General features: G+C 41.9%; 1 protein-coding gene across 1 annotated transcript; it reads left to right on the top strand.

Annotated features, from left to right (window-relative positions):
• The first annotated feature begins 349 nt into the window (after positions 1 to 349).
• Positions 350 to 19,797, top strand: LOC132407150 (adhesion G-protein coupled receptor G1-like). Its single transcript, XM_059993448.1, has 11 exons — positions 350 to 387; positions 5,204 to 5,345; positions 6,072 to 6,212; positions 6,594 to 6,713; positions 10,363 to 10,405; positions 10,489 to 10,592; positions 12,098 to 12,225; positions 13,266 to 13,534; positions 14,414 to 14,513; positions 16,880 to 17,157; positions 17,452 to 19,797. Exons 1-11 carry the CDS (start codon positions 365 to 367, stop codon positions 17,529 to 17,531), a joined length of 1,428 nt encoding a protein of 475 aa, XP_059849431.1. The 5' UTR covers positions 350 to 364; the 3' UTR covers positions 17,532 to 19,797.
• The last annotated feature ends 70 nt before the right edge of the window (positions 19,798 to 19,867 follow it).

Below are 19,867 nucleotides of genomic sequence, written 5' to 3'. Positions count from 1 at the left end.
TTCCAGTCTTGTTGAGACTTTACCAAAAGCACAGCAAAGTCTATGCTCCCTGCTTACCTCTGTCCTTGTTCTGGGAAAGAAGTCTACTGCTTGACTGACACTGTAAAGGAGCAGTATTCATTTAGTATTAAGTCATTAATTCATTGCAATGTCAGCATTAGCTTTCAGTTTGTGAGTTTTGGTTAATAGACCTATTGGCTGAGCATTTATTGTTTTTCCTTTAGCTGTTTGTAGCCTTATTATGTCAGTGAACTATTCATCAGCTTCAGTGTCTCTCCCTCTGCACTTGGGCCATAATCGCTGCACTAACACCATAACATTGACTCTTTAATTCTGTCTCTGCAGGTATTTGTTGCATATATCAATGTATGAAGACGGAGTGCCAAGGTCAGTAACTTAAATTTTTAACATCATGAGAATCTTTCACCGCTTTGAATCCTTTCAGTTCCATTTCCCTTTTAACCAAATTAATGATGAATACCAACTCACAGATTCAGGAAAGTTCAGGTAACTTGCTGTTATGAATATCTTTTCTCAGCCACAGATTTTTATCAAAGTAAATCAGAATGAAATACTTTTGAAAGTGATTGCATTCTGGGGAAAATGACCTCTATATTTGTACAGTAAGATCCCACCTCAGGCATTTTGGTGTATGGTGCAGAACATGTGAGGTCAGTGGTGCTCTGGATGGCAGGTGGGATCCATCTGCTCACCAACTGGGACCATGTATGTAAGGTGCTGAATCTTTCCTATAATGTAGCATATCATCATTGATTTACTCTAACACTGATCTCCTCCCACTGTCGCACAACATGACCAAAGATGGCTGCTACAGTCCCAGCAAACTCTGGGCCTCTCTCGTTCCCAAATCCTTAACCAGAGTGTCTGGATCTGAACCAAAAAACCACAATGCTGCAGGTGGTGGAAAGCAGAAATAAAATCAGAAAATACTGGCCAACAGGAGGGACATTTCCTGTGAAGAGATCCATGAAATTAATATTTCTGCTCAGTCACTTTCTTTGGAACCAAGAAAGTTGCCAGTTTTTAATTTGCAATTAGCCCACATGCGTAAGTCCACTATTTATAACCCCGGTGTCCACCATTGTTTCCTTGAGAGTTAGTATTTACCCAATAGCCAAATGTCCTCATTTTGTGCTAGAGTAAATCATTATGTTCACAAAAACATTGGAGTCTTGAGGAGTGTGTTAGGCACCATTTACTATTTTGTTTGAGAGCTGTAGTTCTAATCAATGGAATATTAATTTTAACAAATCAGATAAGCACATGGAATTCCTTCCTGGACTGCTCCAGATGCAACTTCCAGCAGTTACTCCTGCTGCCAATTAAAATAAAAAAAAGACTGCTGATGTTTCTCTGAAATCTGGAATAAAATCAGAAAGTGATGGAAACTTGTTTTTATTCTACACTCACCTGTCTCCTTTCACCTTGTTTTTTTCCTCTTCCCTGTCCACTCCATCTGCCCATCATGTACGCACTCCTCCCAGTGGTTCCCCATCCCCACTGTTCCCACCTGACCTCCCCACCTTCCTTATTGAGTTCTATGCTCCACCTGCCTCTCCTGTCAGATTCTATCAACTGCTCCCTTCAAGCTCTGTTTTATGTACTCTTGCCTCCTCCATGTGCTAATTGCTTCATCTCAATTGGACCCACCTATTGCTTGCCAGCTTTTGCTCTACCCCTTCCCCTCACCCCTCTGTATCAACTATCTCCCCTGTACCTTTTCAGTTCAAAATGATCTCAACCCAACATTTCAACTATCCATTTTCCTCCACAGATACTGCCTGATCTGCTGAGTTCTTCTTCCACAGGGGTTCCCAAACTGGGGTCCGCGGATCTTTCGGTTAATGATAGGAGTCCATGCCATATAAACATTGGGAATCCCAGTTGTAGCAGTTTGTTGTTTTCCTCTACAATGGCATGTCATTCCAGAATTTCACACATCCCAAAGAGATTATCTCTCAAGTTTTGAATTAATGAGTCTTGCACAGAGTGCCTTAGCATAGGAGAATCTTCCTTCCCAGGAATCATTTTCACTTCTCAGATAAAGTTAATAGCTGCATCAGTCCTTTGTCCCAACAGAACCTACTCGATCCAATGAATTTCTTCCTGGAGAATATTTGTCACTGCTGATTCTCTGCTGTCTATTACAGCAGACTGTTGGGCCATTCACTGGAATGACCTGATTTAATAATCTGTAATCAATTATCACTCTCCATTATCCATCCTGTTACTTTACCAGCCAGCCCAGTGAAATATGTTCTTGAGGCAACGCTACCCTGTTTGGTGGTTTGACCATAAGAAATGTTCTGGGTTCATTGGGATTGTAAAAGGCTGATGAATAGTTTCACTCCAGGTAAGGTCTGAGCATTGAGGGATGAATGCAAACTCAGTAGAACCATGTGGCTGGTTCTCTGTGGATTTCTACACTTTGTGGGTAGATCATACTGCAGGGGCTCAGAGAAGGATACAGATGACTTCAGCAACCACTGTATGTAGTAAGGCCATTTTTCACTACAACTGTCAGACACTTTACATACATTTGTTTTTTTCAGTTAAATGAATTCTCACTGCATTTCTGCATACAGCTGCAGTTTTACCCTTTGTGGTGCTCCCTGTGTAGTTTCACTCTCCACGGTGCCATGATCTGGACTGCCCTCTGGACTCATCTCCATCAGTCTCTAATGTTGGGTACTGATTTGAGAATGTTTGCTGCTGTTTTACCCATGCTGTTTCTTCAAATGACCACTCATTTATCATTTAGTCTACGTCCTGGAACGTACAATCCTGGAAATTCAATTTCCCTCATGCTCCACGGAGACTTCTGAAATCTTAAACCTGAGTGTGATCAATCAGAGGCAGAGCCTGTGCAGCGTGACATCCGGAGACACAAGGAGCAGAAATTCCCATATCTTCAGGAATAGTCCACAGTTACCAGTCATGATCTAAGAAATATTTTACTCTCCTTTCTCTTTCATAAAGATACTGATCTTCCATTTGTATCCTGAACTGATCCACTCTTTCTTTGTCATTGTTGTGTTAGATTCTAGGTTAGTGATTAAATACTTGATCATTTCTGCTTAATTTACCAGTATAATTTTGGTGTAACACTTACCTCTCTTTCAGTAACTGAATTCTCTTGCTCTCTGTCCAACAAATTCCAATTCCTTGCAGTTGGCACAGATTGCACTCTGTGTAAACCTGTCCTCACTGCCAAGTACAACATATTGATTTCCTCTACAGAACTGATGACCTGTTTAATCACTGGCTAACAAAGGAGTGAAGTGTGGGTAGATAAAGCCACAGGAACACAAATTATTTCTGAAGTACTTACAACAATTTTTTCTACCATTTCATTTCAGGTTTTCTAAATGTGACCAATCAACAAACAAGTTCAAAAAATAAATGTCTCAAGAAGTATGTTATAATTGAACTATCTTTTTCACTGATGTTAGATATGAAGTATAAAGATTTACAGCTGAAAAAGTTGTAATCAGGAAAGAAGAATTTCAAAATTGTGTTCTCATAATGTATGATGTATTTTGTCCCTTGTTTACAATACTCAGATTATTCATCATCCAAATGACCAATACACTGGGATGAGTCTCTCGATGATACATTACAAGAAGGATCTTTTATCAGCCTGAGTTGGTCAGATACTCCCATTGCTCCAGGTGGCGGTGGACAAAGATCATTCATCAGCTTACTCATAGCTGCTCACAGAACCTTAATGGAAATTGCACATCAAGAGAATTCAGCACAATTAGCCTTACCTTCAAACGACCTCTTGACACTGCCTCAATTAACACAGTATGGCAAAAAGTGGGAGTAGCAGCTTGCTAGGATTCATAGATATGGAGACTCTTTCAATCTTAAGCAGTAGGATAGCACTGAAATAAATTGTTGTGGGATCCTGCTCCACACATATCCAAATTGATGGCCAGTGGAAGAGGACATTTGACCAAACCCCAGGTACCCATGTCACCTGTGGTTAGTATATGTTTTCTCACAGAACAATAGAGAGGAGAGAATTGCCTTTGGTAGGCTGCAGAAATGCAATTGTGCCAGTGCAGAAAATACAAATGCTCTCACTTTTCTCATAAGGGACGCAATTGGATATTCAGACCCTGAGGATTGCCCCACCATTCAATATGAACATGATTAATCTGCCTCTTCTTCTCAGCGAGTTCCTCATAGTTTCCCATTCCCTCAAAAATGTATCTACATCCTCTTTAAGTATCCCCAGGAATTCAGTCTCTACCAAGCTCTAGGATAGAGCATTCCGGAGATATATATCTTCTACAAGAAAACATTGCTATGTAATTCAGTTTCAAATAACCATTCACTAATCTTACATATCCGCATATTGCAGTCTCTTCCACTGGCGGAAACATCTCAACATCTTCTAATTCTGTTGGATTTGAAATCATTTCAATTACATCAGCCTATGTTATCCAAAGTGTAAAGATCTAATTTCTTCAAGCACACGAGATAGAACAACCGAATCATCTGAGGAGTAGTGATGGTGATGTTGGAAATAGTCGCCTGATCTGACAAGGCATTTGTGTATCTACATTTCTGTGTGAATGTTCCATCAAAGTATCAGTGTGGGAGTGTAAACACTCATCTGTAGAGAGGGGAGGATTTTAGTTCTGTGCGCAGATCTACTGGTCCTTGACTGGATGAGGGCATCTGGTAATTCTGCCGCATAGTCGTGTTACATTAAGATCCATGACAATTATTGATCTGTCCTGATGATGGGTGTGTTATGTGTGTGTGTACACGTGCTTACAAATGTGTATACATTTGTGTATGTGCATGTATGTACTTGATATGCTCATGTGGTGTGTGTATCTATATGTGGTGTATGCTTGCGTGTGTATGTCTGCTGCATGCTTGTATGTGTGTGAATGTAGCAGCATCAGTGGTGAGGATGTGTTGTTAAACTTTACTTGTTCATTATGCACTGATCACTAGGACCCACCTGCCCTTTCAATCACATGGTTCTAGATGCTTTCATCAATATGACTGATGAAGGTTTGGGTGAGGCAGAGAGAATATTGAAAGGGAGTAAAGAGGAAAAGACTGAATTGAGATGACGTAAATTACTCTCCCGTCCATGGAGTCAGCTGTAATTTCTCATTACATTACTGTTTGTACATTTTCATGTCTTCTGGTTTCACAGACCCAGAAGGAAATGCTTGGAAATGTTGTTATTATGTGAGGATTTAAAGAATGATGCCATGGAAATACACACAGAATATAAAGTTTTCAGAAAAAAGGAAATCTCCAGAAAACAAATAAGACTGATTGCTAATTCATCATGGGTAAGTACAAGATATTTAAAAATTGTCCACTTATGCTGGAGCTACGTATACAACCAATCTTTAGATCACTCTTTAAACGTCTCTTGGACTAACAATGCGGAAAGGAAATTTGCCTAAAAGAAGCAACAGATGATGTTTATGTGTCATTTTCAATGTTTCTGTCAAGGTAAGTCAATGTGTTTTTTTTTGTAATGGAGGACTTGAGCTACAGAGAGAAATTGGACAGGCTAGGACTTTATTCCTTTGGAATATAGGAGAAGACTTTATGGAGTTAGATAAAACTGTGATGGGTTTTCATAGGGTGAACACACAGTAATTGACCCAGGAAAGGGAAGTAAAAATCAGAGGGCATGGGATTAAGTTGAGAATTGAAATATTTGGAAGGGACCGGAGGGGCAAGTTTTTTCATGCAGAAGGTGATACATTTATGGACTAAACCACCACCAAAGAAAGTGGTTGAGGCAAGTACAATAACAACATCGAAAAGACATTTGGGTAAGTATATGGATATGGGGGTTTAGAGGGATTTCGGACCATTGTGAGAAATTGAGACTAATTACTGGTCAGCTTGGACAAGTTGAGTCAAAGTTCCTGTTTGCGTGCAGTATTACTCCATGATTATAAGACTTTCCTACCTTACAATCAGATCAGATAGTGATAAATCTGTACCTATTATCAACAGAACACGGAGTGAATGGTGAAATTGTTTCCCTTTAACTTGTATAGGTGGGTGAACAAACCACTGATAATCAGGATGCTGATGTTGAGGTGATCCTTCCAGCTGAGCTATCTGAGAGAGCTGAAGAGCAACAGAATGACCTTTCAAGGATCATTTTCACCGTATTTAATGACACCGAACTATTTGAGGTAAATTGTTCAAAAGTGTCATTGTAGCCTGTATAAATGTACACATGAAATGAGATTTTTGTCAGCCTACATTGCTACCATTCAGTCGAAAAGGACCAGGTGCCTGTGGTGGTCAGTCCTCAGTTTGAATGATTTTCCACCCTGACCTCGCCATCTCCCATGTTAAGGCCTTTCCCTGTGGTTCCTGGTTGGGCTGGGAAGAAGTAATTTCTGAAACAGTGCTGGAACCAGGTGAATGTAGATCCCAGTCTAATTTGTGATGGTCCACCAAAGAGGCAGAGGAGCAAACTTGGCCAGATGTTTTGGGCAAAATATAGTTCTGATGCTGTGTTCTTCAACACTGCACCTTGCTGAAAGGACTCTTGGTTTATTTCTCTGCAGGATGAAAATAATAGCACACTATTAAATGACCAAGTGTTTGGAATTACTGTGGGAAACACAAGCATTCAGAACTTAATGGAAGGTGTGACTATTAAGGTTAATCATGGCAAAAATATGAAAGTAAGTATTTTGACAATAATTCAAAACAAGATCTTTCCAGAATGATGAAAGGTCTATAAGTCAATTAAAATTTATCCCTTTATTACCCAGACACAGATTGTAACAAATCACTTGGTGTAGTAACATCTTTCTACTCAGAATTGTCAACTAATTCAAAACACTAACCACCCTGGCTAACATTTAATTTACACATTAGTTCATTCTATGAAAATCACCTGTAATCAGCTCCTTTGTATCAATAAACGGCCCTATTAAAGTCTTGTAATATAATGGTATACACCCTGCAGTTTGAGAGGGAGAAGATAAAGTCAGATGTATCAGTATTACAGTGGAGTAAGGGGAATTACAGAGCTATGAGAAACCAGCTGGCCAAAGTTGATTGAAAGGGGACACTAGCAGGGATGACAGCAGAACAGCAGTGACTGGAGTTTCTGGGTCAATTCAGAAGGCACAGGAAAGATACATCTCAAAGATGAAGAAGTCCTGTAAAGGGAGAATGCCACAACCCTAGCTGACAAGGGAAGTCAAAGACAGCATAAAGTAAAAGAGAGGGTATATAATATATCAAAAAATTAGTGTATAGTTAGAGGATTGGAAAGCTCATAAAAACCAAGAAAATGCAACTTAAAAAGCCATAAGAAGAGAAAAGATGGAAAGTGAAGGAAAACTAGCTAATAAGATAAGAGAACTCCAAAAGCTTCTTCAGGTATATAAAGTGTAAAAGAGGCAAGAGTGGATGTAAGACTGCTGGGAACTGATGCTAGAGAGGTAGGACTGAGGGACAAAGAAATGGCAGACAAACTTAACAAGTATTTTGCATCATTCTTCACTGTTGAAGCTGTTAGCAGAATGCCTTAAGTTCAAAAGCGTCTGGGCATAAGTGAGTGTAATTGTTACTACTCAGATGAAAGTGCTTGGGAATCTGAAAGGACTGAAGGTCGATAAGTCACCTGGACTAGGTGAACTACACCCAAAGGTTATGAAAGAGGTTGATCTTTTAAGAATCACTAAATTCTAGAAAGGTTCTGGGGGACAGGAAAATTGCAAATGCCACTCTATCTTTCAAGAAGGGAGGGAGGCAGAAGAAAGGAAATTATAGGCCAATTAGCCTGACTTCAGTGGTTGGGAAGATGATGGAGTCTATTGTTAAGAATGAGGTTTCAGGGTACCTGGAGCACATGATAAAATACCCCAAAGTTAGCACAGTTTACTTAAGGGGAAATCTTGTCTGACAAATCTTTGAGGAAATAACAAGCAGGATAGAAAAATGAGAGTCAGTGGATGTTGTCTTCCTGGACTTTCAAATGGGCTCTGACAAGCAGCTGCACATGAGGCTGGTTAACACGATAAGAGATTGTAGTCCATGGTATTACAGGAAAGATATTAGAATGAACAGAAGATTGAGGGACTGGAAGGAAGCAAAGCATGGAAATAAAGGACACCTTTTCTGATTGGCTCCCTATGACTAATGGTTTCCTGCAGGGGTCAGTGTTGGGACTGCTTCATTTCCCATTACATGTCAGTGATTTGGATGATGGAATTGATGGTTTGTGGCCAGGTTTGCAAATGATAAGTAGATAGGTGGAGGGACAGTGAGAGTTGAGGAAACAAAGATTCTACAGGAAATCTTAGACAGATTGGAAAAGTAGGCAACGTAACAAGTGAACTATAGTGTAGGAAAGTGTATGATCATGCACTTTAGTAGAAAGACTCAAGGTGTAGAATATTTTCTAATTGGGAGAAAGTTGAAAACGGGATTTAGGAGTCCTTGTGCAGCATTCCCTGAAGATAATCTTGCGATTGAGTCTATAGTAAGGAAGGCAAATGCAATGTTAGTATTCATTTTGAGAGGATCAGAAGCTAAGAGCAAGGATGTAATGCTGAGCATTTACAAGGCATTGGTTGACCGCACTTGGAGTACTGTGAGCAGTTATGGGCCCCTTATCTAAGAAAAGATCTGCTGGCATTGAAAATGTTCAAAGGAGGTTCTCTATAATGAACCTGGGAATGAAAGTTTACACACATGAGCACAGTGTGCTGGAGCAGGGCCTGTACTCACTGGAAGTTAGAAGAATGAGGGAGGATCACATTCAAACCTATCAAACATTGAAAAGCCTAAATAGGATATGGAGAGGATGTTTCCTACAGTGAGTGAATCTGAAACCAGAGGGCACAGCCACAGAACAGAGGGATGTCCATTTAGAAAAGAGACTGGGAGGAACTTCTTTAGCCAGACGCTAGTGAATTTGTGGAACTCATTGTCACAGATCGCTGTGGAGGCCAAGTAATTTAGTATATTTAAACCAGAGGTTGTTAGGTTCCTAATTAGCCAAGGTGTCAAATGTTACATGAAGAAGGCAAAAGAATGGGATTGAGAGGGATCATAAATCAACCATGATGCAATACTGCAACAGACTGGATGGGCCAAATGGTCTGATGTCCTATGGTCTGATGGTTTTATTTAATTCCCATAAATCGAGCTGTTAAATTCATTTCTATCTGTGCACATTATTGTTGATGCATTATTAACATTAACATAATCTAATTGATATGAATCAGTTTGGGTGCAGTTTGAGGCTCCAATTATCAGACTTCTGTGCAGTAAAGCAGTATCAATATGACAGCACTGAACAAGACATCTAATTCCACTTTATAATCGCATTGGGTGGAATGAGGTTAGAGAGATACATCAAAGAAACAAGCTTTTTGTCCAACCATGTCTGCACCAATCATCACGATTCCATGTTTCTTCTATATTTTGTCCTCCCCACATTCACAGTAGCTCACACCCATCTGGCCTGCACCTCCAGTCTCCAACCAGCTGACAGGACTCACCTGTCACTTGTTTCCAACTCATCACATGCAACCTATTTAAACCCAACACTCATCCCCAGTCCTTGTTCACCCATTGAACTAGCCAACCTCATCCAGTTGCTCTCAAACTTCTGTTACCATTGTGTATTAAGTATTAGTTCTCTCTGGTTTTGTGGCCCCTCATGTCTTGTTATTTTACAGTATATTAATAAAGTATTATTTACTGCTAACTCGTCTCCACTGCTCTGCTTTTGGGTCAAGCCTCCACTACATTTCCTGACAACCTCCAGATTCTGCAACACGCATAAAGACCAAGTAAATTTACAAAGGCCAATTAATTTGCCAGCCAGCATGTGATTGGAATGTAGGAGAAAACCAGAGCACCTGGTGGAAATATATATGGTCACAGAAGAAACCTGCAAACTCCACACAGAGAGTACCTGAGGCCAGATTCAAACCCAGGTATCTGGTGCTGTGGGTCAGCAGCTCTACTGTGCCAGCTCTGGTAGAAATCCAACTCTGAGATTCACCATCAATATTTTGAGAGCATCTCCCAATTTCTTGAGACTTTTCTGAATTTGTTTTCTGTCTTTAAACAACATCAGAAAGTGACATTATTGCTGATGTTTACATCAGTCTAAAAAGGGTTAAGCAGACAAGTGGGACAGCTCAGGTGTACAGTCTTATTAATCAGCAGTTTAGTTCTGTTGTACCAGTCGGACTCTTTTATACAGACCCTTGATGCCCACAATGGTACATGCATACATTGCTGAACAGTCATTGCAACATGTTTCTGGTAACACACAAACTAACTAAACAAATCCATATATTTCAGAAAGGATCATATCGATGTGTATTCTTGTTTGAAAGTGACAATGGTAAGCTGAAAACCAGTTTAAATATTTCAGTCAGTGTTGGAAACCTCACAGTGTAATCTTTAAACCCTGAATTGATGTTACAGAAAACATCTCAGACTCCTGGAATTCCACAGGCTGTAAGACAACAGTTGAGGGTCATCAAACCATTTGTGTGTGTGACCATCTAACCTTCTTTGCTGTGCTGCTGGTAGGTTTTAAATTTGTTCCCCCCACCTCCCAATAAAGATGCGTCGATCACCTGTAGAAGGCGTAGCTGTCTGTCCCTTTCATTGAGTTATATCGTTGATTTTTCCAGCACACAACAGGCCATTCAGCCAAACTCTGATTTAACCATCCAGAACTCATTTACACCAACCTATTATAATCTCATAATATTCTCCCCCTAACCCCCTCATCCCGTCAGATTCTCCCACAAACATTCCCCCCTCCCCAGGTCCTCAATACTCACCCGGACATTGGGGAAATTTACAAATAACCTACCACCTGCAGGACTTTGGAATATGGGAGGAAACCACAGGAACCAATGGAAACACATGTGGCCTCAAGGACAGCATGTAAACTTCGCAGAGACTGTTACCAAAGTCAGGATTTCATCTGTGTCACTGGAGCTATGGGACAGAGGATCTACTAGCTCTGCCACTGAGCTGCCCGCTTCCCTCTTTCCTTTTTTCAACTCTTCATCTTCTTCAGCCGGTCCTGCTCACCCCTCAAAGTCAGCTGCTACACCAAATCACCCTGTGGAAATATGCTGACCTGAATATGTCCACCCACACAGTAATCAGCCATCCAATCTCCCACCCCTGGTCAGGATGGAGTCGTTCCGGTACCGAGAATTGGCACCCACATGGTTAATGATACAGCAAATGTACGCACTTGGCCATAGACATGAGCAGCTCTGTGCCACTCCAAGAGAAGACATGAATACCAACAAGGTCCAGCCGAAGGCACCATTTTACTAATGGTGACCTACAATGACATAAGGCAGAATAGCCACTGGAATTTGTATTGCCTTGGAACTTCCACCTGCTGTTCAGTAATGGGGACAGCAGTGATCATCATGGGGTCATACTGCAAGGAAACCGTCAATCGGTGCACTGACCATGCTCACCGTCAAGCACCCATTTACCCTGATCCCATTTTGGATCAGCTCCCATTGAGGGTTGACATGGTAATCTCCCCACTGTACCTTTTCTGTGCTTCATAATACTGACACTAAATATGTTGGGAGGAAAACAGAATCATTGTAAAAAGTAACTCAACTTCTTGTTTGCCTCCAAACCCATTGATGTACAATCCCCCTTGAAATCAATGTAGTCTAACAACCAGTGTGAGCCTTGTCTGGGTCTGGAATTCAACTAGTGATTTCTGACTGGTGCAACAGCGAGCAGCAACATGATTGGGATGTATCTGTAGACACTACACCAGATGGCAGTGACAGATTCCATGTGTGACCAAACTACTCACTGGGTGGGAGGTGTGGCCTCATTTCAGCATGAACAGCAGATGTGTTCAGATCTGCTGTCTGGGACGCCTGTTTCCTGGGAACAGTTCAAGTTTACATCAGGCGCATTTCAGGCATTGTTAATTTTCAACAAAGTTTATTTTCAAAAATTTAAATGACCTCCAGGAATAGACAAATCAGACTGAGTACAGGTTTAATCATTGCTCAACAATCACCGTTATTTCTCAAAGGACTTACGCTTGGACAACAACACGTTGGATGAAAAAGATGTGATATCATTATCCTACATCACTGTGATTGGCTGTGCGATCTCTGCCGTCTTCTCTGTCATCACAGTATTCCTTTACTGTGTGGTGAGGTGAGTGACCCCATCCAGTGAGTTCTGTGGGAGAATCACTGATCAAACTGCACCTTGTCATAACCTCAGCCCACACAGGAGCTTGTGTGTTTCACAGATCAGTCTCTGCTGTGAACCTTCTAATTATCTTTCCATGGAGCGTTAAAGAAATGGACTCTGATTATCCATCACTCACACTGTCACTAACTATCTCTGTATAAATTACCCAACAATGACCCTGGCACTAACTACAGATTACCCAGCTCTGACACTACTTTACAAACCAGTTGATGGCTAAGCTGATTCCTTGACAACACAAGGGTGTTGACAGTGGTGTCCTCAGTGTTAAAAGCTGAATGCTCATTACTTACTGGATGCAGAATGCTAATTGAGGACATCTGCACTGGAATAAGGTTACAGCCGATGGCATACTCCTTGTGTGCCACTGCCTGTAACCCAGCTGTGTCCCCCTTGCCTGAGTCACTGTTAAACCAAAGGGGTGATCGATTTCTTTACCACCTGGCTGCTGATTCCTGTGTGGCTCCCACACAAGCACAACAAAAGCCTCGGTGATGGCTCCAGGCTCGCTGATGAAGTGTTTCAGTGTGTGAAACTCTCTGGAGGAGCTCGGCACCACAGTGGCTCGTAGTCACTGCACTCTACAGAATGCAGCTCAGCCTCTCAATTCAGAGTCTCAAAGTGCTGGGGAACAGGAGCAGAGGGAGCAAGGGAGGGAGAGGAGGAACGGGGGAGAAGCAGGGGAGGAAAAGGAGAAGGGAAGACTGGCAGAAAGGGGACATTCCGAGTCAATGCTGAGAGATGTTTTCTGCCTGGAATTCAGACTCTCCCTTCTGTAAACACAGTTCTGAATCCTGGTTCTCCATGCCGCCACCGTTCCCACAGTAACTTCCCTCTTGTTCTGACAGTCACCAAGCCTTTGAAAATGACTAAAATGGGTGCGTAAAGCCTGTTTCCATGTGATATTATCTCTGTAGGATCAGAAAGGTTCTTGAAGTATGACTAGTTCACAATGTTGGTATCTAGTTGTCTCTTTGTTTTAGGAAGAATAAAGGTGATCACACCACCCAGATCCACATTAACCTCTGCATTGCTTGCTTTCTACTGAATATGAACTTCCTGACCAATGAGTGGATCAGTAAGCTGATGATTGATGGTCTCTGTAAGACGATGGCTGTGCTCCTTCACTATTCATTACTGTGCACTTTCACATGGATGGCAATTGAAGGACTTCATCTCTACCTGATGCTGATCAAAGTGCTCAACACCTATGTCAAACGCTACATACAGAAACTGGCTTTGATGGGTTGGGGTGAGTATTGGATCATTTTTTCACTTTCTCTTGAACACATTTGACATCAGTTGGTCCAGTAGAATATTTTTTTCTAAAGAATACAGGATGGATAGGTGCCTGATGTCAATTGGGCATTGGTACTCCTAAAAACAGCACCATCATGAAACCTATGTATGTCCCATTTCTGAAGCTGGTAACAGTTATAGAATTATAAGCCCAAACTAACTTCATTTCATGGAAGATGCTACTGAGTTGTTTCAAATATTAGTTATTCATTCTCTTATTCTGCATTTTGCTTCCCATCATTGTATCATTACTGGTAATAGTGCAATATTCAGAGAGGAAAACCGATTGACATCATTGCCTGGTTATCATCCAACCATATCCTTGCCTTGGGTCCTGCATTTCAGCTGCTTTCCACTCATGTCAATACTTTTTCTCTCCTTTCTGAGATTCTGAAACTGCTTTGTGGAGATCCTTATTTATCTAACTCTCCCTCTCTCCCTGTACCCTCAACCCCACTCTCCCTCCTCCCCTCAGTTTTGGGCACATCTAACACATTTTTGTTGTGATTGTGGTCTGCATCACGTTCATCATTCAACAGTAATTGGGGCTGAGTTATGACTGTCACTGAGGAATCTTCAAGAATAATCCAATTGCAAAGTTTGGTGCGGAATCAACAATACATTTAAAGTATGGTTTTTAAACATCATTATTCTTCATCATTCATCTGCTATTCCTGGACATGGCGTGAATGCAATATTTGGAAAATGATTTATCACTATGCCAAATCTCTAATTGATAAATCAATTACAACTTAACATTCTCAACAGCGTACATAGTGAATTATATGTGATGACCACAGGATGAATACATGTCATTTTCTTCTATTGACAGGCATCCCTGCTGTGGTGGTGACTTTGTGCATTGCAGTGGACAAGGACAATTATGGACAGTTTCAAATCAAAATGCAGGACAATAACAGCTCTGTTTCCATGTAGGTCTGGTTAACCATGCCAACAGAAACAATGTTGATATTTATCTCCATTGCTCAGTCTGTGACGAGAATTTCAGCTGAACTAGATGTGTATAGGTAGAGTCACACAGGCAAGAGCACTCCGAGGTTCTGAGTCAGCTGACATTGGGCATTAGATGGTGACCAGGTTACCACCCTGTGAAATCTGTCAGGGAACAGGTTCAGATTAGCTATGTTGTACCCAACAATGAAACATTCCACAGGCACTTTTTATCATGGAGAGCCACTGGAGGGTGACCAGTAGGCCAGTAAAGCATCAACATCCTTTGGATAGAGTTAGTATTTATTCTTCAGCAACTCGGTATTAGCTGGAGAAACATCATACTATGTTTGCCATTTCCTTTCCGTGGACAAAGGAGATAAATGGTTGCAGTGACTTAGATGTGGAACAGCGTGTGGCATGTTATCAGCGGAGGTTACTTACCAACTTTCCATGAGTTCAGTTCAAAAAACTAATTTTCTTCCCTCCCCACCCCTGTCTCAAATCATGGACCTGAACAGGAAACATAAGGAAAGGATTAAGTTAAAGCTTTATCTGTTCAAGGTGCATTTTTGAACTAGATATCACTTTGCAGTGATTAGTCAGGGTACTGAACATAAAAAATTGGGAACAAACAAGAGAAAATCTGCAGGTGCCGGAAATCCGAGCAACACGCACAAAACACTGGAGGAACTCAGCAGACCAGGCAGCATCTACAGAAAAAGTACAGTCAACGTTTTGGGTCAAAAATCATCAGCACCACTGGAGAAAAAAGGCTGAGGAGTAGATCTGAAAGGTGGGAGGAGGGTAAAGGGAAACACCAGGTGACAGGTGAAACTTAGAGGGGGAGGGATGAAGCAAAGAGCTAGGAAGTTGATTGGTATAAGAGACAGAAGGCCATGGAAGAAAGAAGAAAGGTAGGGAGGGGAGCACCGGAGGGAGGCAATGTGTGATCAAGGAGATAACATGAGAGAGGGAAAAGGGAATAGGAAATGGTGAAGTAGTGGGGGCAGTCATTACTGGAAGTTTGGGAAATCAATCTTCATGCCATCAGGTTGCAGGCTGCCCAAATGGAATATAAGGAGTCGTTCCTCCAAACTGAGGCCTTATCATGACAGTGGAGGAGGCCATGGATGGACATATTGGAATGGAATGGCAAGTGGAATTATAATGGGTTGCCACTGGGAAATCCCACTTGTTCTGGTGGATGGAGTGTAGATGCCAGCAAAGCAGTCTCCCAATCTACATCGGGCTTCTCTGACATAAAGGAGGCCACACCAGGAGCACTGAACACTAAATAACACCAACAGACTCACAGGTGAAGTGTTGCCTCACCTGGAAGGACTGTTTGAGCCCTGAATGGTAGTGAGGAAGGAGGTGTAGAGGCAGGTGTAGCACTTGCTCTGCTTGCAAAGGTAAGCGCCAGTGCCAGAAGGGATGCAGAAGAGATGGAGGAATTAAGAGATGGGGATGGCATTTTTCAAGTAGCAGGGTGTAACGAGGTCTAGTCCAGGTAGCTATGAGAGTCCATTAGTTTATAATAGAGATTGGTGGATAAGCTGTCTCCAAAGATAGAGACAGTGAGATTGAGAAGGGGAAGGGAAGTGTCGGAAATGGACCAGGTGAATTTGAGGGCACGGTGGAATTCGGAGCAAACTGGATGAAATTGACAAGTTCAGCACTGGTGCAGGAAGCAGCACCAATGCAGTCGTCAATGTAGCATGGAAAAGTGCGGGATGGTCACCAGTGTAGGCTTGGAACACAGACTATTTCACGTAACCGACAAACAGACAGTCATAACTGAGACTCATGCGAGTGCCCATGGCTACCCCTTTGGTCTGAAAGAAGTGCGGGGAAAAAAAATTGGGAAGTCGTGTGCAGTGGTGTAAAACTTTGGTTAGGCCACATTTGGAGAATGGTGTGCTGTTCTGATTGCCCCATTTCGGGAAAGATGTCGAGTCTTTGCAGGGGGTGCAAAGACGTACTCCAGGATGTATCATGGATTATAGGATATTAACTCTCAGAAGGGGTTGGACAAACTCGGATTATTTTCTCTGAAGCCTCAGAGTTTGAGAGGCAACCTGATAGAAGTAAATAAAATTATGGAGGTACAGATAGGCTGGATAATTAGAACTGTTTTCGTGGTGTAGAAATGTCTAACACTAGAGGGCATAGGTTTAAGATGTGGGGATGAAAGTCTAATGGATATTTACCAGGTAAGATTTCAGACACAGGGAGTTGAACGTTTGGAACGTACTGCCATGGGAGGTGATGGAAGTAGATAAGGTGAAAGATTTTGGAGACATTTAGACAGACACGTGATCATGGTTTATATATTTTTACACAGGTGCTGGATAACAAATGATGAAGTGCATTATGTTACAAACTGTGGCTTTATCAGCATGATATGGCTTTGGAACTTGACAATGCTAATCACCGTCTGTGTCAAGCTAGCTCAGATGAGAAAAGGATTCGGTTCTGTGTCCAGATCTGTGTGGAAGGATCTGTGGACGGTCCTCGGCCTCAGTTCTTTGCTGGGCATCACGTGGGCTTTGCCATTTTTTTTACATGGACCAATGTACGTGGTTCAAACGTACCTGTTTTGCATCTTAAACTCCCTGCAAGGTCAGTGAGAGATTTACCAGGTATATTGTAACAATTATAAATTAATGACCATAAATAGTAACAGATCTTGAAGTATTTCTGCTATTTTATTAACTTATTAATGTTTCAATTACTTATTTTAGAAATGAGAGGAATTAACTGAAAGGTTTATTTAAGTTAATGGTCACCAGAGTGTATATTTGATATGTTTTATTTTATCAGAACTAAAATAACTAGCATATTAACTAGTAGATGTAGACAAATTCTGAAAAATGTTTAATATCTCAATGCTATTTTCTTCTTGAATCTTTGCAGGGTTTTATATATTCTTGTGGTACTATGCTATAAAACGACCATCCAAAGAGCAAAATACAAATTATACATCAGATAAGTAAAGAAGAAATGGAAATGAAACTGCATTTGCTGGAAAAGATCCCGCTGATTATAAACTTTAATTAAGAGCAGCATTTATTATTTCAACTTGCCTTAAAAATCAGAACCAATATCTCTAATTTTTCTTTGCATGGGTGACTTGCATTTTGCACTTGAAGACCAGCCTAATAGTAATTTGTTGACCTAAATGGTTATTCAGGTATTCAATTGCTGAGCCACAATGGGACAATCAAGGTCAATAACACCGCTGAGCATACTTTTCCCACCCTCCCACTCCCACTTTCTGCTTTCTGCAGAGATCACTCTCTACAAGACTCCCTTGTCCATTCGTCTCTCCTCACTGATCTCCCCCAACGCTTGTCATTGCAAGTGGAACAAGTGCTGCACCTGCCCCTACAGCTCCTCCTGCAGGGTCCCAAACAGTCATTCTAGCTGAGGCGACTCTTCACCTGTGAGTCTGTTGGGGTCATTTCCTGTGTCCGGTGCTCCTCGTATGGCCTCTTGTATATCAGTGAGATCCAGCTTAGAATGGGAGACCGCTTTGCCATGCACCTACACTCCATCTGCCGGAAGAACTGCGATCTCCCAGTGGCCACCCATTTTAATTCCACTTCCCATTCCCATTCTGATAGGTCTATCCCTAGCCTCCTCTACTGTCGCAATGGGGCCACACTCAGGTTGGAGTGACAACACCTTGTATTCCGAATGGGAAGCTCACCACCTGATGGCCTGAACATCGATTTCTCTAACTTCTGATAATGTTCCCCCCCCCCCTTCACCATTCCCCATCTCCTTTTCCCTCTCTCACCTTACCTCCTTGCCTACCCATTGCCACCTTCTGGTGCTCCTGCCCCCATTTCTTTCTTCCATGACCTTCTGTTCTCTCCTATTACATTCCTCCTTCTCAACAGGTACATTTAATGTCACAGAAATGTATACAATATAAATCCTGAAATGCTTTTCCTTCACAAACATCCACAAAATCAGAGGAGTGTCCCAAACAATGAATGACATTAAGCTTTAGAACCCCACAGCCCCCTCCCCCAGCTCCCCCTCCCACACACAAGCAGCAACCTCCCCCACTCATCCCCACCAGCAAATAGCATCAGCACCCTCCACCGAGCACTCAAGCATACAGCAAGCATCAATAAAGACACAGACTAGCAGTACCCCCAAAAACTACTCATTCACCAGGTAATTCAATATACCACAGGCTCTCTCCCTCTCCCCAATGAGGGAAACAAGAGGTGTCCCGATTTCACAGTGAGAGGTGGGACATAACAAACAACTCACTGATTTACGATATTAAAGTCTGTGGTGTCGCTTTTTCTGAGCTCTGCGCCCAGAGAATCAGCCCTAGAAAGGTGCAGATTTCTGGACACACAACCCACGGCAGCTAACCCGCTGACCCCGAAGATCCGTGTTCTCCCACGGCGCCTCAGTCAGGGGCACCGGCCTAGAATCAGCATGTTTCCAGAGCTACAAAAATACAACACCCTGAAGGTGCACTGGTCTTCCAGGCTGCGTCCTTGGGATATCAAAATGAGGCCGTGAGAGCAGGTCCCATTCCCGCAGAGCACCAAAGTCAGAGTGTAACTCCAGGTCAGGGTCTTCAAAAGAACCCTGAAAATGAGAAAAAAGAGATGAAAGATGGAAATAGAGCTGTTTCCGAAGATGCAAAGTTAGTGCCATCATCACTCCAGCCCTGTATCTCTTTCACCAATCAACTTCCCAACTGTTTACTTCTCCCCTCCCAATTCGGGTTTCACCTATCACCCTCTCCTCTCCCCACCTTTTAAATCTACTCCTCAACGTTTTTCCTCCAGTCCTGATGAAGGATATTGGCCTGAAATGTCAACTGTACTCTTTTCCTTAGATTCTTTTCCTCCTGCATTTTGTGAGTGTTAATGATTTCAATGTTCAACTTGTACATGTTAATTACGAAAATCACCCACTACTGTAATTTGCAAAGGTATCCTTCAGTTGTCAGAATATCTGGTTGAAATTTTGCCATCTTTATCGGCATTCTCCTTATAGGTTGGTTTCCTTGTCAATCATAAGCAGGCCAACACTTTTGTGCAACACATGAAAAATGCCAGAGGAACTTAGCAAGTCAGATTACATGTATGGAGGGAAATAAAGTCAAAGTCTTTGGCCAAAACCCTTTGTTTTGACATCTACAATCATCTCTTTGAGCATCCCACCTTGAGCGGAGTGGAATTAGAAAGTACAACCAATGTACTAGAAAATGAAAATTATATAACACTAACTAAGGCATAGCAGTTTCCTTATTTCAGAGTGATATACCCTCTGACTTACTTGAGCAATTTTAGAAAAC

The sequence above is a fragment of the Hypanus sabinus genome, chromosome 17, assembly GCF_030144855.1.
Source record: "Hypanus sabinus isolate sHypSab1 chromosome 17, sHypSab1.hap1, whole genome shotgun sequence".
Lineage (NCBI taxonomy): Eukaryota > Metazoa > Chordata > Chondrichthyes > Myliobatiformes > Dasyatidae > Hypanus > Hypanus sabinus.
The sequence above is the reverse complement of the archived record's forward strand: the minus strand, read 5'-3'. Positions and strand labels throughout refer to the sequence as shown.